At 46.3% G+C, this 15,144-nt stretch overlaps 1 protein-coding gene across 1 annotated transcript in view; it reads left to right on the top strand.

Moving 5' to 3' along the window:
• Window positions 1–15,144, top strand: part of LOC109911454 (bone morphogenetic protein 1-like) — a 115,198-nt gene that overhangs the window by 61,022 nt on the left and 39,032 nt on the right. Inside the window, exons 6-7 of the mRNA XM_048618704.1 lie at window positions 3,955–4,133; window positions 5,043–5,148. Coding sequence (XP_048474661.1) covers window positions 3,955–4,133; window positions 5,043–5,148 — 285 coding nt within the window. The remainder of the gene's footprint in view (window positions 1–3,954; window positions 4,134–5,042; window positions 5,149–15,144) is intronic.

The following is a 15,144-nucleotide window of genomic DNA, read 5'->3' as shown; positions in this document are numbered from 1 at the left end:
TCAGGGTTTTGACTCAGAGTAAAGTTCTTTCTGCACTGTCCCCATCAAACATTCACAGGGCAGTTAGATACAGAGTTGGATACAGAGTACAATTCTCTCTACTCATTGAAATTTGGCCCCACTCTACTAGCATCCTCCAATTCATCAGTGTGATATTTTTCATTGACCCCAAGTGGACATCTTGGAATGAAATCAACAGTATCTGATAAAGTGGCAGTTGTGGGTCCATGTTCATCGACAATAGAACTCAAATCAGTAAAGGATTTTCACACGTGACCCTTGAAAGCAAGAGATAGTGATGTCTAAAGGTGCATCATTTTTGGTTTAACTGTTAAGAGTCATAAAGCAAAGATGACGGCCATTCATCCCACTATGCATGTATATCTCTCTGAAACAGCAATTACTTTTGTCCCTTCCCTTTGCTGTTTCCCTGTTGACCTGCAAATGTTTCCTTTTCAAAATATTTATCCAATTCCCATCTTGGAAGTGACAATTGAATCTATCTTTCAGGCAGTGCTCAGCTAAATCCTGGCAGCAGTGGTCCTGAATCTGTGCCTCTCTGTGAACTATGACCAGTTGTTCTGGCCTCTGTCCCCGTCACAGATCTTGAACTGATTTAGCTATTGTAACATCGGGCAGTTCTAGCCTCAGTATTACTGACTCCCATAGCTGCAGCCCTGGTGCAACTGATTACACGCTGACGATAAAGCACAGAAGGAAGCCAAATGCCTGTTGTGTCCATGCCAGCTCTCTGCGGGAACAACTCTCCTCTGCTTCGCCACAATTTGTTGATGCCCACAGCTTGTCAGATCAGTTTAACCTAAAGGCAGTGGGACAACAGTACCTATAAAACATTTACGTAAAGATGTCAAATCGTTCTGCGGACACTTAGGTCGGAGAGTTTCAATTGTAAACATGAACCAGTATTCCATCAGGGCCAAGAAGTGAAACAAATACCTTTGTCAGAGGGGATTTACCAGTTTCCTGAAGCAACAGATGTGAAGTGTTGTGTGTAGCCTTGTGCCGATGAGAGTTGGTGTCAACAAACTGCTTGGCCTGTCATTAAGCTACCCGAGGCGAGGGGCTAATGCATTCCTTGTGTTGGAAGATCACCAAGAGCCTTTATGTGGCGTGTGAGATCTGAATTATTCTCGTGACACAAGCTGCGTGAAAGCAGTTGGCCCTTTCGGCTGTGGGGAAATAATAAGTCGGAGTGCGAGCATGTGGCAGCGAAGTCTCTCACTTGGGCTTTGCCACATGAACGTAAACAGAAGGACAGGATACTCTGTTTCTTGGGCTTATTCCCCACAATAAAATCAGATCACTGCTGTTGCTCTGTACCTGGGTGACAGTGGTGTTGTGGTAAAGCCAACGGACTTGTCATCTCGAAGTTCAGATTAATAGTTGAGGACGTGGGTTCAAATCTCACAACGGCAGCTGGTAGGATTTAAATTGAATTAATTAAAATCTGGAATTGGAAAACACAAAGCTATCATCGATGATTGTAAAAATGCTTCTGATTCACTAAAGTCCTTTATGGAGGGAAATCTGCCATCCCTACCCAGTTTGGCCTGTATGAGACTCCAGACCCACAACAATGTGGATAACTCTTAACTATCCTCTGAAATGGCCCTATCAAGCGACTCAATGGCAGTCAAGGACAGGTAACAAGTATGAGCATTGCCAGAGATGCTCTTGTGCCATGAACAATTTTTTTTAAAACCTCATCTGCTTAACTTGGCTCCCTAACACACATACAACAGAAATCTTTCAGTCTCAATTTTAAAGTTTATAAACTATTCCAGAGTATTTTTCTTTACAAGGGAAGCATGAGATTCAGATTTACCCAATGTGTGAGGAAGTGATTCCTCATCATACCTGAGCAGCCTAGCATTAATTTGAAATTTGTGCCCCTTTATTAACCTGAGGCCCCAAGTGCCTGCCTATTTCAAAGGAGATCAGCATCTATTTGTTCATATTTCTCCCTCAAATAACATTACAAAACCAAGGAGATAATTTGATCGCTATCCACTTGCTGGTTGGGAAGACCCTGTGCTACACCGAGTAACCCCTAGGGATTAGAGAACCATCCCACATTTTGACAGCCAAGGAAGGTGCATTCATAATGTGGCCAAACAAATGGACCAGCAACCTGCGAATCCTTCCAATGCACATAACTGTTATGCAGTAAAAATGAGAGGCATCCTTGGTCAGCTGTGTTTTTTCATTCACTCACAGGATGAGGGTGTTGCTGGCTAGGCATCATTTATTGCCCATCCCTAATTGCCCAGAGGGCAGTTAAAAGTCAACCACATTGCTGTGGGTCTGGAGTCACATGTAGGCCATGGCATTTCGCTTCCCTAAAGGACATGGGGTTGTCTGACAATTGACAATGGATTCATGGTCATCATTAGACTCTTAATTCTGGATTTTTTTAAACAATTCAAATTCCACCATCTTGCCATGGTGGGATTTGAACCCAGGTTCCCAGACCATTATCTGGGTATCTGGATTAACAGTCTAGCAATAATACCACGAGGCCATCACCGTCCCTAAAGCTGTGTGATGAAAAGGAAGTGTGTACCTCCACCATCACTGTCCATAACCCCAGGTTGCAGCATAAGTGTAAAAAATTTCCAAAGCAACTCAGACCCATTGAGTGATCTACAACACTAAGTGATGTTTGCAGGAGCTTGCTGTGTGCTCATTGACTTGTGTGCTTCAAACACTGCAACAGTCACTACATTTCAAAAGTCTTTCTTTTGGTTCAAGGCCTTGGGTGTGATGGTTGTGCAAAGCGCAATGAAAATGCAAGTCTGTCTTTCCTTGCAGTGCCTGTCCCAGACACAATATTGCTTCCTTATCAACCAAAGAATATGATTTGTAGCCTTCTCCTCTTTGATGAGGAGATTGCTGTTTGATTTTTTTTTTCCCAACGTTTCTGTTGTTTTGAAAGTTATCTTTAACTTGGGGAAACCCAAGCTCAGACAGATGAAGATTGGAAAACTTAGGAGAGATGGTGGATAACAATTCCCATAAATAGCAAGCTTGCCGGCATTGCTTTTTGCAGTCTCAGCAATAGTAGAAGGAATCGCTTGGTAGGGTTCCAGGAGGTGTCTCTGTCAACCATTAGCACTATCAAGGACCAGTTGGGCCAAATGGCCTGTTTTCTGTGATGTATGTTCTACACATGGGTTTCTGTTTGAAGGTTCAGTAACACAGAAGCAACTCTTTGGCTCAGCTTGAATCCGAGTTTGGTACACATCTTCTGTCAGAGACCCTTGCCCAATAATCTCCCTGGTTTTGAATTAAAAGTTAAAAGCTGCAGGTGCTGGAGATCTGAAATAAAAACAGAAAATGTTGCAGAAACTCAGTAGGTCTGGAATCATGTGTGCAGAGAGAAAGTGAGTTTACATTTCAAATCTGATATGAATGGGGAGATTCAGTTCCGAAGAAGAGTAATTTGGACTCAAAAAATGTAAATGTTGACCTGCCAGGGTCTGTAGGAATGGAAATATTCTGTTCCGAATGTCATTTGAACCATTTCTTCCATTTTTCTCTTTTCTCCCCCTCCCTTTGCCTTTACTTCCCTCAGCCCCCAACCAGCTCCTTAAAAAGTGGAGCTTTGTGTCAGGCTGGGGGCAGGGAGGGCTGGAGCAGAATTAGTTACTCGAATTCTTTTCTGTGATGTTACCATGGGAGCAGCATGTTAATAGATTGAGAAAGGACAACTAGATAAATTTTGGAGTTGATTTTAACTTGAGGTCATATGAGGTTAGCCACCGGCCCTCCCTACTGTCATTGTCCCACGTCCATATGATAGCCGTAGCATTGAGGCTAAGAGGCATGGTGGGATGAGGATTGTTCAGAATTGACAGAGATATGGTTGATCCAGCAACAAAAAAAGGCCTCTTGCACTTCTCACAAAGCTCTGTGTGGCTTGCTTCTCTGCAGCTGTTGTTCCTATGTGGGTCGGAGAGGCGGAGGACCTCAGGCCATCTCCATCGGGAAGAACTGCGACAAATTTGGGATTGTTGTCCACGAGCTGGGCCATGTCATTGGATTCTGGCATGAGCACACGAGGCCTGACCGAGACCACCATGTGACCATCGTAAGGGAAAACATCCAGCCAGGTAAGTGTGGCTGCTGTCTATTCCTTCAAAGTCCGAGGGTTTGTGGGTTCAAATGTCAATGCAGGACCTGAAGCCGCTATATGAATACAAACTACACTTCACTTCTTCTGTACACCTTCAACACAATTAGGGAAATTCTGTGAGGGTGGTGACTGGTGTGGTGGTGATGCATTGGTAATGTCATTGGATATGTGCGTTCTGCTGGACCATAGGACACAGCTCAAAACAAAAACACTAGTTGCTGGAAAAGCTCAGCCGGTCTGGCAGCATCTGCGAAAAAAAAATCAGAGTTAATGTTTCGGGTCAGGTGACCCTTCCTCAGAACTGCCTCAGGACAAGGCTAATGTTCCAGGGACACAGGTTCAAATCCCACCACAGTGGAATTTTAAATTAAATTGACAAATTAAAAATATAGTCTCAGTAACTGTGACCATGTTAACTACAATGGTCATTACAAAACCCCATCTGATTTACAAATCTGCCATCCTTACCTGGTCTGGCGTACATGTGAATCCAGACTCACAGAAATATGGTTGACACCTAATTGCCATCTGGAAAGGCTGAGCAAGCTTCTCAATTCAAGAGCAATAAAGGGTGGGTAACAAATTCTGGCCTTTCACAGTGACGCCCACTTCCCAAGAAGATCAATGAACTGGAAATTATATGTCAGAATTTTGCTCAAGGGTAAACCCAATCCACCCCAAAAACTCTCATGCATGCGTCCTCCCTGCACACACAAATCTTTTTTGTCCACACAAATCTTTTTTGTCCACACACGTGGTGATGTGTACTCGGAAGCCCATACTTCCATTACATGTGCAGAAAATGCCCACTTGTTTTATAAAGCTGTGCGCTATGCTTCTTTACTCGGGCCATTGGGCCAATTATACCTCTTGAACCCTTTTGCAGGCCAAGAGTACAACTTCCTCAAGATGGACCCGGAAGAGGTGGATTCCCTGGGGGAGACATATGATTTCGATAGCATCATGCATTACGCCCGGAACACTTTCTCGAGGTTTGTGCCAGCCTTCTGCCCTCCCTTTCCTCATTCATCTTGTTGACCTCCTTCTTCCTTTCCTCACTCAATCCATCTAAGCCACTCCTCTTCATCACTTCTGAATAAGTGCTGCACTGTCAGAAGGGCAGCACTCCGTGAGGGAGCTCCGCACCTGATGGAGGATCTGTACCGAGGGAGTGCCGCACAAGCAGAGGTTCAGTCCTGAGGGAGTGCTGCACAATGGGAGGGTCAGTACACAGGGAGTGCTGTACAATCAGAGGGTCAGTGCTGAAAGAGTGTTGCACTGTCAGAGGGTCAGTGCTGACGGAGTGCTGTGCTGTTAGGGGGTCAGTACTGAGGCAGTGTTGCACTATCAGAGGGCCAATACTGAGGGAGAACTGCACGTTTGGAAGGATGATACTGAGGGAGCACTGCAGAGATGCCGTTCTGAGAAAGCACTGTAATGCCAGAGGGTAAGCACTGAGGGAGCATTGCACTGTCAGAGTGGAAGTGTTGAGGGAGTGCTACACTGCAACATGGTAATAATGAGGGATCATTTCATGTCAGCAAGATAGAATTGCAGAAGTGCTGCATTACCGAAAACACAGATTTGAGGAAATATTGAAGTGTCATAATCTTCTGTCTCACTGGATGTAAATGATCTGGTGGCATAATTCAAAGCAGAGCAGGTAAGGTTTCGCAGTATCCTGGCCAAAACTTTACACTGCCTATTCATCAAACTGCTCTTTCTGGCATCTTGCTGTGCATTCACGAAGAGTGTCTGTCTTTCATCAGCATGTGGTCGGCTGTGAAGTGCTCTGGGGGTTTTTTGCAGTTTATGAAAGGGATTTTACAAGCATAAGCTTTTTCTTTGACACTCTTACACAGTGCACTGCGGTTCTATCAGATATCTATTGTTCAGGAAGAGTCTTATCAGACAGGAAACCAAAGTATAATTCCCTTCCTCTTCTTATGTGGCTCACAAATTCTGCCGCAAAAAATGATTCTTTTTCTTGGTTTCAGGCTCGTTGGACAATTAATTGTGATGCTTGAGTCCAGAATTGATGGAAAAATTTTCTTTTTTTTTAATTCAGTCTTATCAATTGATTGGGAATCAGCTGCTGTCTGTGTTTCGAAACATCCCTCCTGAAAAGTCTGATGCTAATTTTTACAGCTTGTCTCAGCTGCCCAACCGGCAGAAATAGTTTCTCTCTGCTGGCTTCCCCAGCTAAATAAAGGATGTCGGGCCATTGAGAAAACCCTCATTGAAGATGGAGACTTCAGCCAAATGCTGCCAAGTCTACCATTTTGGCCTTCCACCTGAATGACTCGGAGGCCTGGGAAGAACTTTGTTTCCAGCTCTATGATCGATCACCTGCTGCCAAAATATCTCGGCAACACTCTTGACCATACATTGGCCTGCCTGCAGAAGGCTGGAGCCAGGGTCAAAATGAAAGTCAGTTTCACATGGAAACTGGCGGCTATCCTGTGGGGCAAGAGAACCAATGTGCTGCTCACTGGTTCATGCGCCCTACAGCAGAGTGCTGCTGCTCAGCCTGGGTCAGAAACATCAGACCAATATTTACGCCTATATGCACTTCTAGGAAGCCATGAAGGTTATTTCTGGGATATTGAGACCAACACAGCTCGAGTGGCCTCCTGTGCTAGCATGCATTGAACTTCAATTTTTGCAAAGAACAGCACTGACTGAAAGCTAACACAGCACACAGGGCCTCAGTAAAAGCCCACGCACTCTGAAATTCCGTAGCGCCTACAGGAACACGCTTTGCACCCTATAAGTCGACAAAAGTCCCATTTCTCAACGGCATACCTTTTGGTTGACTACAAACGTCACAGACTACACACTGGTGTCTGATTTGAGTGGTTTTGACCTTCCTCAGAAAATGTGAACATGACTCAATCACTTGAGAACGGGCTGGGGAAGATGTGCCTGCTTGCTCTGGAAGTGGAACATGAGGAACAGCCATCCAAGGCAGATCACATACTGAATCTGCCTTGTCAGATACATTCCTAATGGCATCACGTCCACTTGCACTGTGTTTGCTGAAGCTGTTGAACAGATTTTTATCCTTAACATTGAATACAATTCCTTCACCACACGTATGAGTAAAAAACTCTTAACTGCTGGTCAGTAGCTTGAATCTACTTTTCTTCATGTAAAGAATACATAAGAGCAGCCGCTGCCAAGACAGACAACTTTTCCTGTCATAATGGGTTGTTGGTAGTCTGGAGTGAATCCTTGCTGAGATAGACCAGATGGAAATGTTGGAGAAGGGGCCCTCCTACTTGAAACTTATGGTCAGCAACGTTGTCAAGTTGGATAGAGTCCAAGAGCTGTTGCCCTGTGGAGCAGTTTGTCTTATGTCAGGATTGTCAGTTTTTTTTTGTTTCGGTTGTCTTGGTACATATATGAATGTTTTATATTTCTTTATATTCTTGGATGTGGGCGTCACTGACAAAGCCATCATTTGTTACCTATCCCTAATTGCCCTTAAGAAGATGGTGATGAGCTGCGTCCTTGAACTGCTGGAGTCTACTTCGTGTAGGGACACTCACGGTGCAATTAGGGAGTGAATTCCAGGATTTTGATTCAGCTGACACTGAAGGCGAAATGGTGAGTGGCGTGGAGGGGAACTTACAGGGGGTGGTGTTCCCATGTATCTGCTGCCCTTGTCCTTCTAGATGGAAGTGGTCATGGGTTTGGAAGGTGCTGTCTAAGGAGCCTTGGCGAGTTGCTGCGGTGCATCTTGCAGGTGGTACACACTGCTGCTACTGAGCAATGGTAGTGAAGGGAGTGAGTGTTGTTGGTGATGGCTGGGGTGTCCACCAAGTGGGCTGCTTTGCCCTGGATGGTTTTGAACCTTCTGAGTGTTGTTGGAGCTGTGCTTGTCCAGGCAAGGCGCTATTGCCTGGTGTATGGTGGACAGGCTTTGGGGAGTTAGGAAATGAGTTGCTCACCATAAAATACTCAGCCTCTGCCAAATTCTTGCAGCTACAGAATTTAAATGGGTGATACAGTTCAGTTTCTGGTCAATTAGACTTCTCAGACTGTTGACAGTAAGTGATTCAGCAATGGTAATACCATTAAATGTAAGGAGAGAACGCAAGTGTGCCCTGGATTTTGAATTTTCACTCGCCATAAACTCTGAATAAGGCAACCAGAGCATCTCTACTCGGCTTCTGTCTGTACTACTCTTGGGCGATAAAATGAAATTAAGTTTGTTACAGTCTTTTTCCCCCTTTCTCCTTGCCTGTCCTGAATCTGGAATTTGGCTCATTTTCTCTGACTCTCTTTTCCTTGGATTGCGGAGCTGTAGAACCCCGTACTCCCTCCAGTGCTCCAGTCTTCACAACTTCTAAACATCAATACTACCACTGCTTCCGGATCCTGTCTCTGATTTCCTGATATTACTCAAAGAAATGAGAGTATGTGATCCCTGCCTTTTTCAAAGCCTTGCATCGTGGCTCCTTGGCTCAGTGAAACTGTACAGTGTATCTCTGGTATCTCGCCAATTCGCACACAAACTTGATTTTCGAAAGTTGGACTTGATATTCCATGTTCCAAATTGGCCAGTGGGCTATAGATTAAGAGATAGTAGGAACTGCAGATGCTGGAGAATCCGAGACAACAAGGTGCAGGGCTGGACGAACACAGCAGGCCAAGCAGCATCATAGGAGCAGAAAGGCTGACGTTTCGGGCCTAGACCCTTCATCAGAAAAGGGGGAGGGGAAGGGGGTTCTGAAATAAATAGGGAGAGAGTGGGAGGCGGATAGAAGATGGATAAAGGAGAGGATAGGTGGAGAGGAAACAAACAGGTCGAAGAGGCAGGGATGGGACCAGTAAAGGTGAGTGTAGGTGGGGAGTTAGGGAGGGGATAGGTCAGTCCAGGGAGGACGGACAGGTCAAGGGGGCAGGATGAGGTTAGTCGGTAGGAGATGGGGGTGCGGCTTGAGGTGGGAGGAGGGGATAGGTGGGAGGAAGAACAGGTTAGGGAGGCGGGGACGAGCTGGACTGGTTTTGGGATGCGATAGGGGGAGGGGAGATTTTGAAGCTTGTGAAATCCGCATTGATACTATTGGGCTTAACTTGCTTTTTTTTTAAACCCCCTGAATTTGAAGGATCCTGCTGGGATACCTAGAGTACTGTATTCAGTTTTGGCCTTCTTATTGAAGGAGAGATACACCTGCACTGGAAGCAGTTCAGAAAAGGATTACCTGACTGTCTTCTGAGATGAAGAAGGTTGTCTTGTAGGGAACGTTTGGCCAATACTCTTCAGAGATTCAAAGAACCTTATTGAAATGTACATGGTTCTGAGGGGGCTTGACAGGTTGATGCTGAGAGGAAGTTTCCCCTTGGATCGAGAACTAGGGAATACGGTTTAATAAGGAGTTCTCCATTAAAAGTGGAGAAAAGGGGATTTCTATGACTTAATTTCTGGGTGGAATATGTTTATGTTTAGTCAAGTTTGTTTTGTGGGCTGTCAGTATTGCAGAGCAGTCAGGCATGAGAAAATCCCTGAACTATACCCCTTGATGGCCTCGAATACAGGTATCGAGGAGTATGGAGCAAAGTTGGGTTAAAGTGAGCGAGTCAGTCACATTTCAGTTACATCGCAGAGGGGCTGCATGGCCTCCTATTGTTTCCACAGTCTGACACAGAAATCCATCCCTGTCGTATATTAGCTTCACTGTTGCCAGCCCTAAGTAGTCCCTTTCTGATATGGAACCTTCCAAATGGCTCCCTCCTTGTGAAGAGGCTGACCTGTAGGAAGTGAGCAAGCGTGTTGCAGTCTTTGATTCAGATCCTGAACTGTTCGGCACAGCACACAGAGAGAAGGGTCATGTTGCTGTTTGAAGTTGCTCTTCACTTGGTCTCTTTCTGATTTTGGAGGGTAGGAGAGGCATTAAAGATTGCTTCAGACTGCGGGGCAATGTTGGGTGGAGGAGGGAGGTAGGAAATCTGTGCCTTTGCCAACTGTGACACATGTCGGTCTGATGTTGAGGGCACTCGGGGCATCTGGCTGATGTTCAGCTAGTGTGTTTAATAAGCCTATTTCATCTTTAAATTGTATTTTCCAGCTAAAATGCATTCTAATTTATTACACCGGATAATGTTCTTTCTCCTGCAGCACTCAAGAAAATCAGGTGTCTTTCATTGCTTTTTACTGTGACACATTTTGCCTCCACTCTACTTGATTGTAACCTCTATTTAACCTTTTTCCTCGTGTCTAGATTGACAGATTAATGTGGATTAGGTTGAATTGAGCTGTGTGTTGGAATGATTCATTATGTTAGAATGAAGCTGCTTGTCTTGCAGTATTACTCCACTTTAACAAACCTGAACCCTGGGATATAACTGAAGTACAAATCAACCTCTGGGATTCATTTTAAAAGGCATAGCGTTGAAAAACTAGGAAGTGAATCTTAAACTGAACTAGTGTGATACTTTAGTTAAACTGCAGTGAGCAATGCTGCTCTCCATCACACCAAGCGTTTATAGCGATACTGGAGAAAGCGCAGTAAAAAAAGATTCATGAGGGTGCTGCCAAAACTGGGAGGCTCCATCAGGAAAGATAGAAGAGGAACGGTTCTTGTTGGCAGAAGGATGGAGAGTCAGAGGGCCAAAGAAGCAATTGTGTTGTGAGGAAAAGCTTTTTTTATGCCGCAGTCTGGAATTCATGGCCTCCGAGTGTGCTGGAGAAGGTTCGGTTGAGGCTTTCAAAGGGGAATTCAGCAGCGAACTGAAGACAGGAAGTCGGTAGGGTGAAAGTGGGGCTAAACAGTTGCCCTCACTGAGAGCCAACATGGACACAACTGGCTGAATGGCCGCCTTCTGTACTGTGACCATTCTCTAATTGGACAGAGAAGACAGAAGAGTCACCCTTTAGTTCTTTAAGATTATGAAAGGATTTGATAGGGCAGGTGTAGGGAGGTTAAAGTCAAGGACCATAAACATAAAATAAGGAACAAAAAAATCTAAAGAACTGTGGAGGCTGGAAATCAGAAACAAAAACAGAAATTGTAAGGAAAACTCAGCAGGTCTGGCAGCATCTGTGGAGAGAAAGTTAACATTTCTGGTACAGTGATGCTTCTTCAGGACTGTTCAGAACTTTTAATGAAAGGTCATGTTGAAGTGAATCAGCAAAAAGGTTCAGGATGTTGTTTAAAGTGTGATCACTGCAAGATGAGCCATTGCTCACGAACAGTTGGTAGACTAGCTGGCAGAAGTATTAACCAGGAGAGCTGGACAGTTCTGCTTCCTCAGTCCAGTGCTTCCACCCAGCAGATGTTCTCCTGGCTTGCAGCCAAGTGGCTGAAAGGACTGAAAGTACGGCAAAGAAGTTGCATTTATGTAGCGCCTTTGGAGATCTCAAAACGTTTCAGTGCATTTCTGAAGAAGGGTCTAGGTCCGAAACGTCAGCTTTCCTGCTCCTCTGATGCTGTTTGGCCTGCTGTGTTCATCCAGCTCTACACCTTGTTATCTCAGATTCTCCAGCATCTGCAGTTCCTACTATCTCAGTGCACCTTGCAGCCTGGTATGCTGGCCTTTGTTCATGGAGGAGATTTGACAGCCTACTTGGCACGCAGCAAGCTGCCACAAGCTGCAATATGCTAATGACTGACCAGATACCTGTTGTAATAATGTTAGTTGTGGAGTAGGACCCACTTACTCTTTATTAAATGGTGTCATGGATTGTTTTATCTAAATCTTAAAGGGAAGATGGGACTTTGGTTTGATTAATCAGCTTAACAGGTTGCAGCTTGGACAGAGTATCTTTTTCCTCATCCCTATAGTGTAGAAACAGGTCATTCGGCTGAACAAGTCCACACAGGCTCTCTGAGGAGCATCGCACTCAGACTCACCCCATCCCTGTAACCCTACATTTCCCATGGCTAATGCAGTAAAGTATACACTATGGGCAATTTAGCATGGTCAATCCAGCTAAGCTGCAATTCTTTGGACTGTGGGAGGAAACGCGCACAGACACAGGGCGAATATGCAAACTTCATACGGACAGTTGCCCAAGGGTGGAATCGAACCTGGGTCCCTGGCATTGTGAGGCAGCAGTGCTGACCACTGTGCCGCCCTTTCTTAAGGTACTATGCCTCATGCAGTGTTCCCTCAGATGAATGGTCCCTTTAACAGTGCATTGTTCTGTTAGTAATGCTTCTCGACAATACAGCGCTTCCTTTGGACTGCCTTGTTAACAGTGCAACACTCCCTTAGTATTGTCTCTTTGCTAGTACAGTACCACTTCAGTTTTAACCCTCTGGCAGTGCAGCACTTCCTCAGTACTGACCCTCTAAATGCTCAACCGTCCCTCAATATTGTCTCTCCCACAGCACTACACTGAGTATTTCACTTCTGACAGTGAAGTGCCAGGCTTGGAGATAGTAGGAACTGCCGATGCTGGAGTCTGAGATAACAAGGTGTGGAGCTGGAGGAACACAGCAGGCCAGGCAGCATCAGAGGAGCAGGAAAGCTGATGTTTCGGGTCTGGACCCTTCTTCAAAGATGGGGGAGGGGAAGGGGGTCGTCCAGGTAGTGGGAGGGGGAGTTGAAGTGGTTCACAACCGGGAGGTGTTGTCGTTTATCGCGAACTGAGCGCAGGTGCTCCACAAAGCGGTCTCCGAGCTTCCATTTGGTCTCCTCGATATAGAGGGAACCACATCGGGAGCAGCGGATGCAGTAGACCACATTAGCGGATGTGCAGGTGCATGATCAAGGGGGCAGTAGGAGGAGGTGTCAGAGAGTTGGCACCTGGCCTCGGCGATGTAAAGGCCATACCACAACTGCGCCTCCCTTGTCCGTGGGTTTGATGCTGAGGTTAGGGTTGGAGCGGAGGGAGCAGAGGGCTGCACGTTCTGTGGGGGAGAGGTTGGAGTAAGTGAGGGGGTGGAGAAGTTTGAGGCGATCGTTGTTGCGACGGCAGTTAGAGATGAAGAGGTTGAGAGAGGGTAGGAGGCCTTGGGGTAGTGTCCAGGAGGATGGTGTGTGTTGGAGGCGGGAGAAGGGGTCTGTAGAGGGTGGGTTAGACTTGTGATTAAAGAAATCAGCGCGGAGGCGGCGGAAAAACTGTTCGACGTTCAGGCTTGATGTTGTGTTTGGGTTTCAGGAGTAGGACATGGACCCACAACCTTCAAATTTAGAGGCCAGCACGCTGCCTGAGCCAAGGCTGACCTTTGTGTTAACTGGGAATGCAAATACTGGAGATTCACAAGACTGAATCATGCCTGAACTATGCACATTCTGGATATGGTATCTGGATTTTCTGACAGCGAGAAGGTTCGGTTGAACAGGTAGACCGGGAATGATTACTGAGCTAAGATTGGCCCTGTTCTCACCTGCTGAATGGATCATGTGAGGCAATTACAAGGATTACACTTGGGGATTAGAAGCAGGAAGCCTGGCTGTCTTACCCCCATGGCTTCTATCCTCCAAAGGTAACTGAGTGGAGCCCTTCGAACGGCCCCTGCATGAAGATATTGGCATGAAATTCAACCTCAAAGTGTCCGAATGTTTTTGAGTGTGGATTTGCCTCCACAGTGGCATTCACTGGGTTTCACACTCACTGTGCTAGCCATGCCAAATACCATTTTGCTGAGGCCGATAGCACACGCGCATGGAATGTCTGCTGTCTCGATACTGGGTCGGTGGGTTGTGTTATGTGTTGGTGCCTAGTACAGCTTTGATGCCAGCACTGCCACCCTGGAGCTCAGTGCTCTAGCAGACACCATGCTCTGTCCTCTACCAGGATAATGGCATGCACCTTTTTGTGCTCTGCCTTGCTCTAGTGGGGTGCTCCTGCACAAGAGAGCAAGGAAAGCATGTCTGGGAGGGTGGCACGGTTGTCATGGTTGAATAGCTAGCAAGATGCGCAAGCTTTCGGCTGTGCATGTGAGCTTTGCAATTGAGTAGGTGGGTCAGGTGAAGGAATGTGAGAGGTGTGTCGTGATTGACAAGAAAAGGCTGGTGGGTGAGTGAGAAGGGACTGGGTAATGTGTGAGTCCAGTGATGCTATTTGAAGATATCCTGTTGTTGCCCACTTGTCTGAGGCCAATGAATTTCTTTAGGCACTACATTCAGGGCTGTTATGTGCTCCCACTGCTTTTAGCCTGGCCCTCTGTGTCTCTCGGTACACTGCTGACAAGGAGTTGCAGAATATGAGCAGATGATTCTTTAACTGCAAGGTTCACTGCTGAATGATAATTGAAATGATAGCACCCAGAGTGGACAATTATATTATACAGCTTTTCAGCTTGTGTTTTTGTTAACAATTCACCACATTTTGATCTGTTAGAAGCACATTAGTGGCCAGAATGCACAGATGTGGAGAGGAACTAGTTTCCCTGCTTTGTGCCCCTTCTGAAAATCGAACTGCTGCAGAGATTTCTTATTAACTTCTTATGGCAACCCAGGGAATATGTGCTGAACCAGTTACTTCCCAGCTTTGGCCAGTAACAAGCACAAAGTAAATCAGAGTCACCCTATATGTATCCTCCTTTCTCATCCCTTAGTTACCCTCCCCTCCCATCCCTCAGTCTCCCACCGCTCCACTCCCATCCATCAGTCTCCCTCCCCTCCACTCCCAACCCTCAGTCTCCCTCCCCTCCACTGCCATCCCCCAGTCTCCCTCCCCTTCACTGCAATCCCTCAGTCTCTCTCCCCTCCACTCCCATCCATCAGTCTCCCTCCCCTCCACTCCCATCCTTCAGTCTCCCACCCTTCCACTCCCATCCCCCAGTCTCCCTCCCCTCCACTCCCATCCCTCAGACTCCTTCTCCCCCACTCCCATCCCTCAGTCTCTCTCTTTCCCACTCCCATCCCTCAGTCTCTCTCTTCCCCACTCTCATCCTTCAGTCTCCCTCTCCCCCACTCGCATCCCCCAGTCTCCCTCCCCTTCACTGCAATCCCTCATTTCTCCCCTCCACTCTCATCCTTCAGTTTCCCGCCCCTCCACTCCCATCCCTCAGACTCCCTCTCCCCCACTC

This window comes from Rhincodon typus, chromosome 40 (genome assembly GCF_021869965.1).
Source record: "Rhincodon typus isolate 14 chromosome 40, sRhiTyp1.1, whole genome shotgun sequence".
Classification (NCBI taxonomy): domain Eukaryota; kingdom Metazoa; phylum Chordata; class Chondrichthyes; order Orectolobiformes; family Rhincodontidae; genus Rhincodon; species Rhincodon typus.
This window is presented reverse-complemented; position numbering and strand designations above follow the sequence as displayed.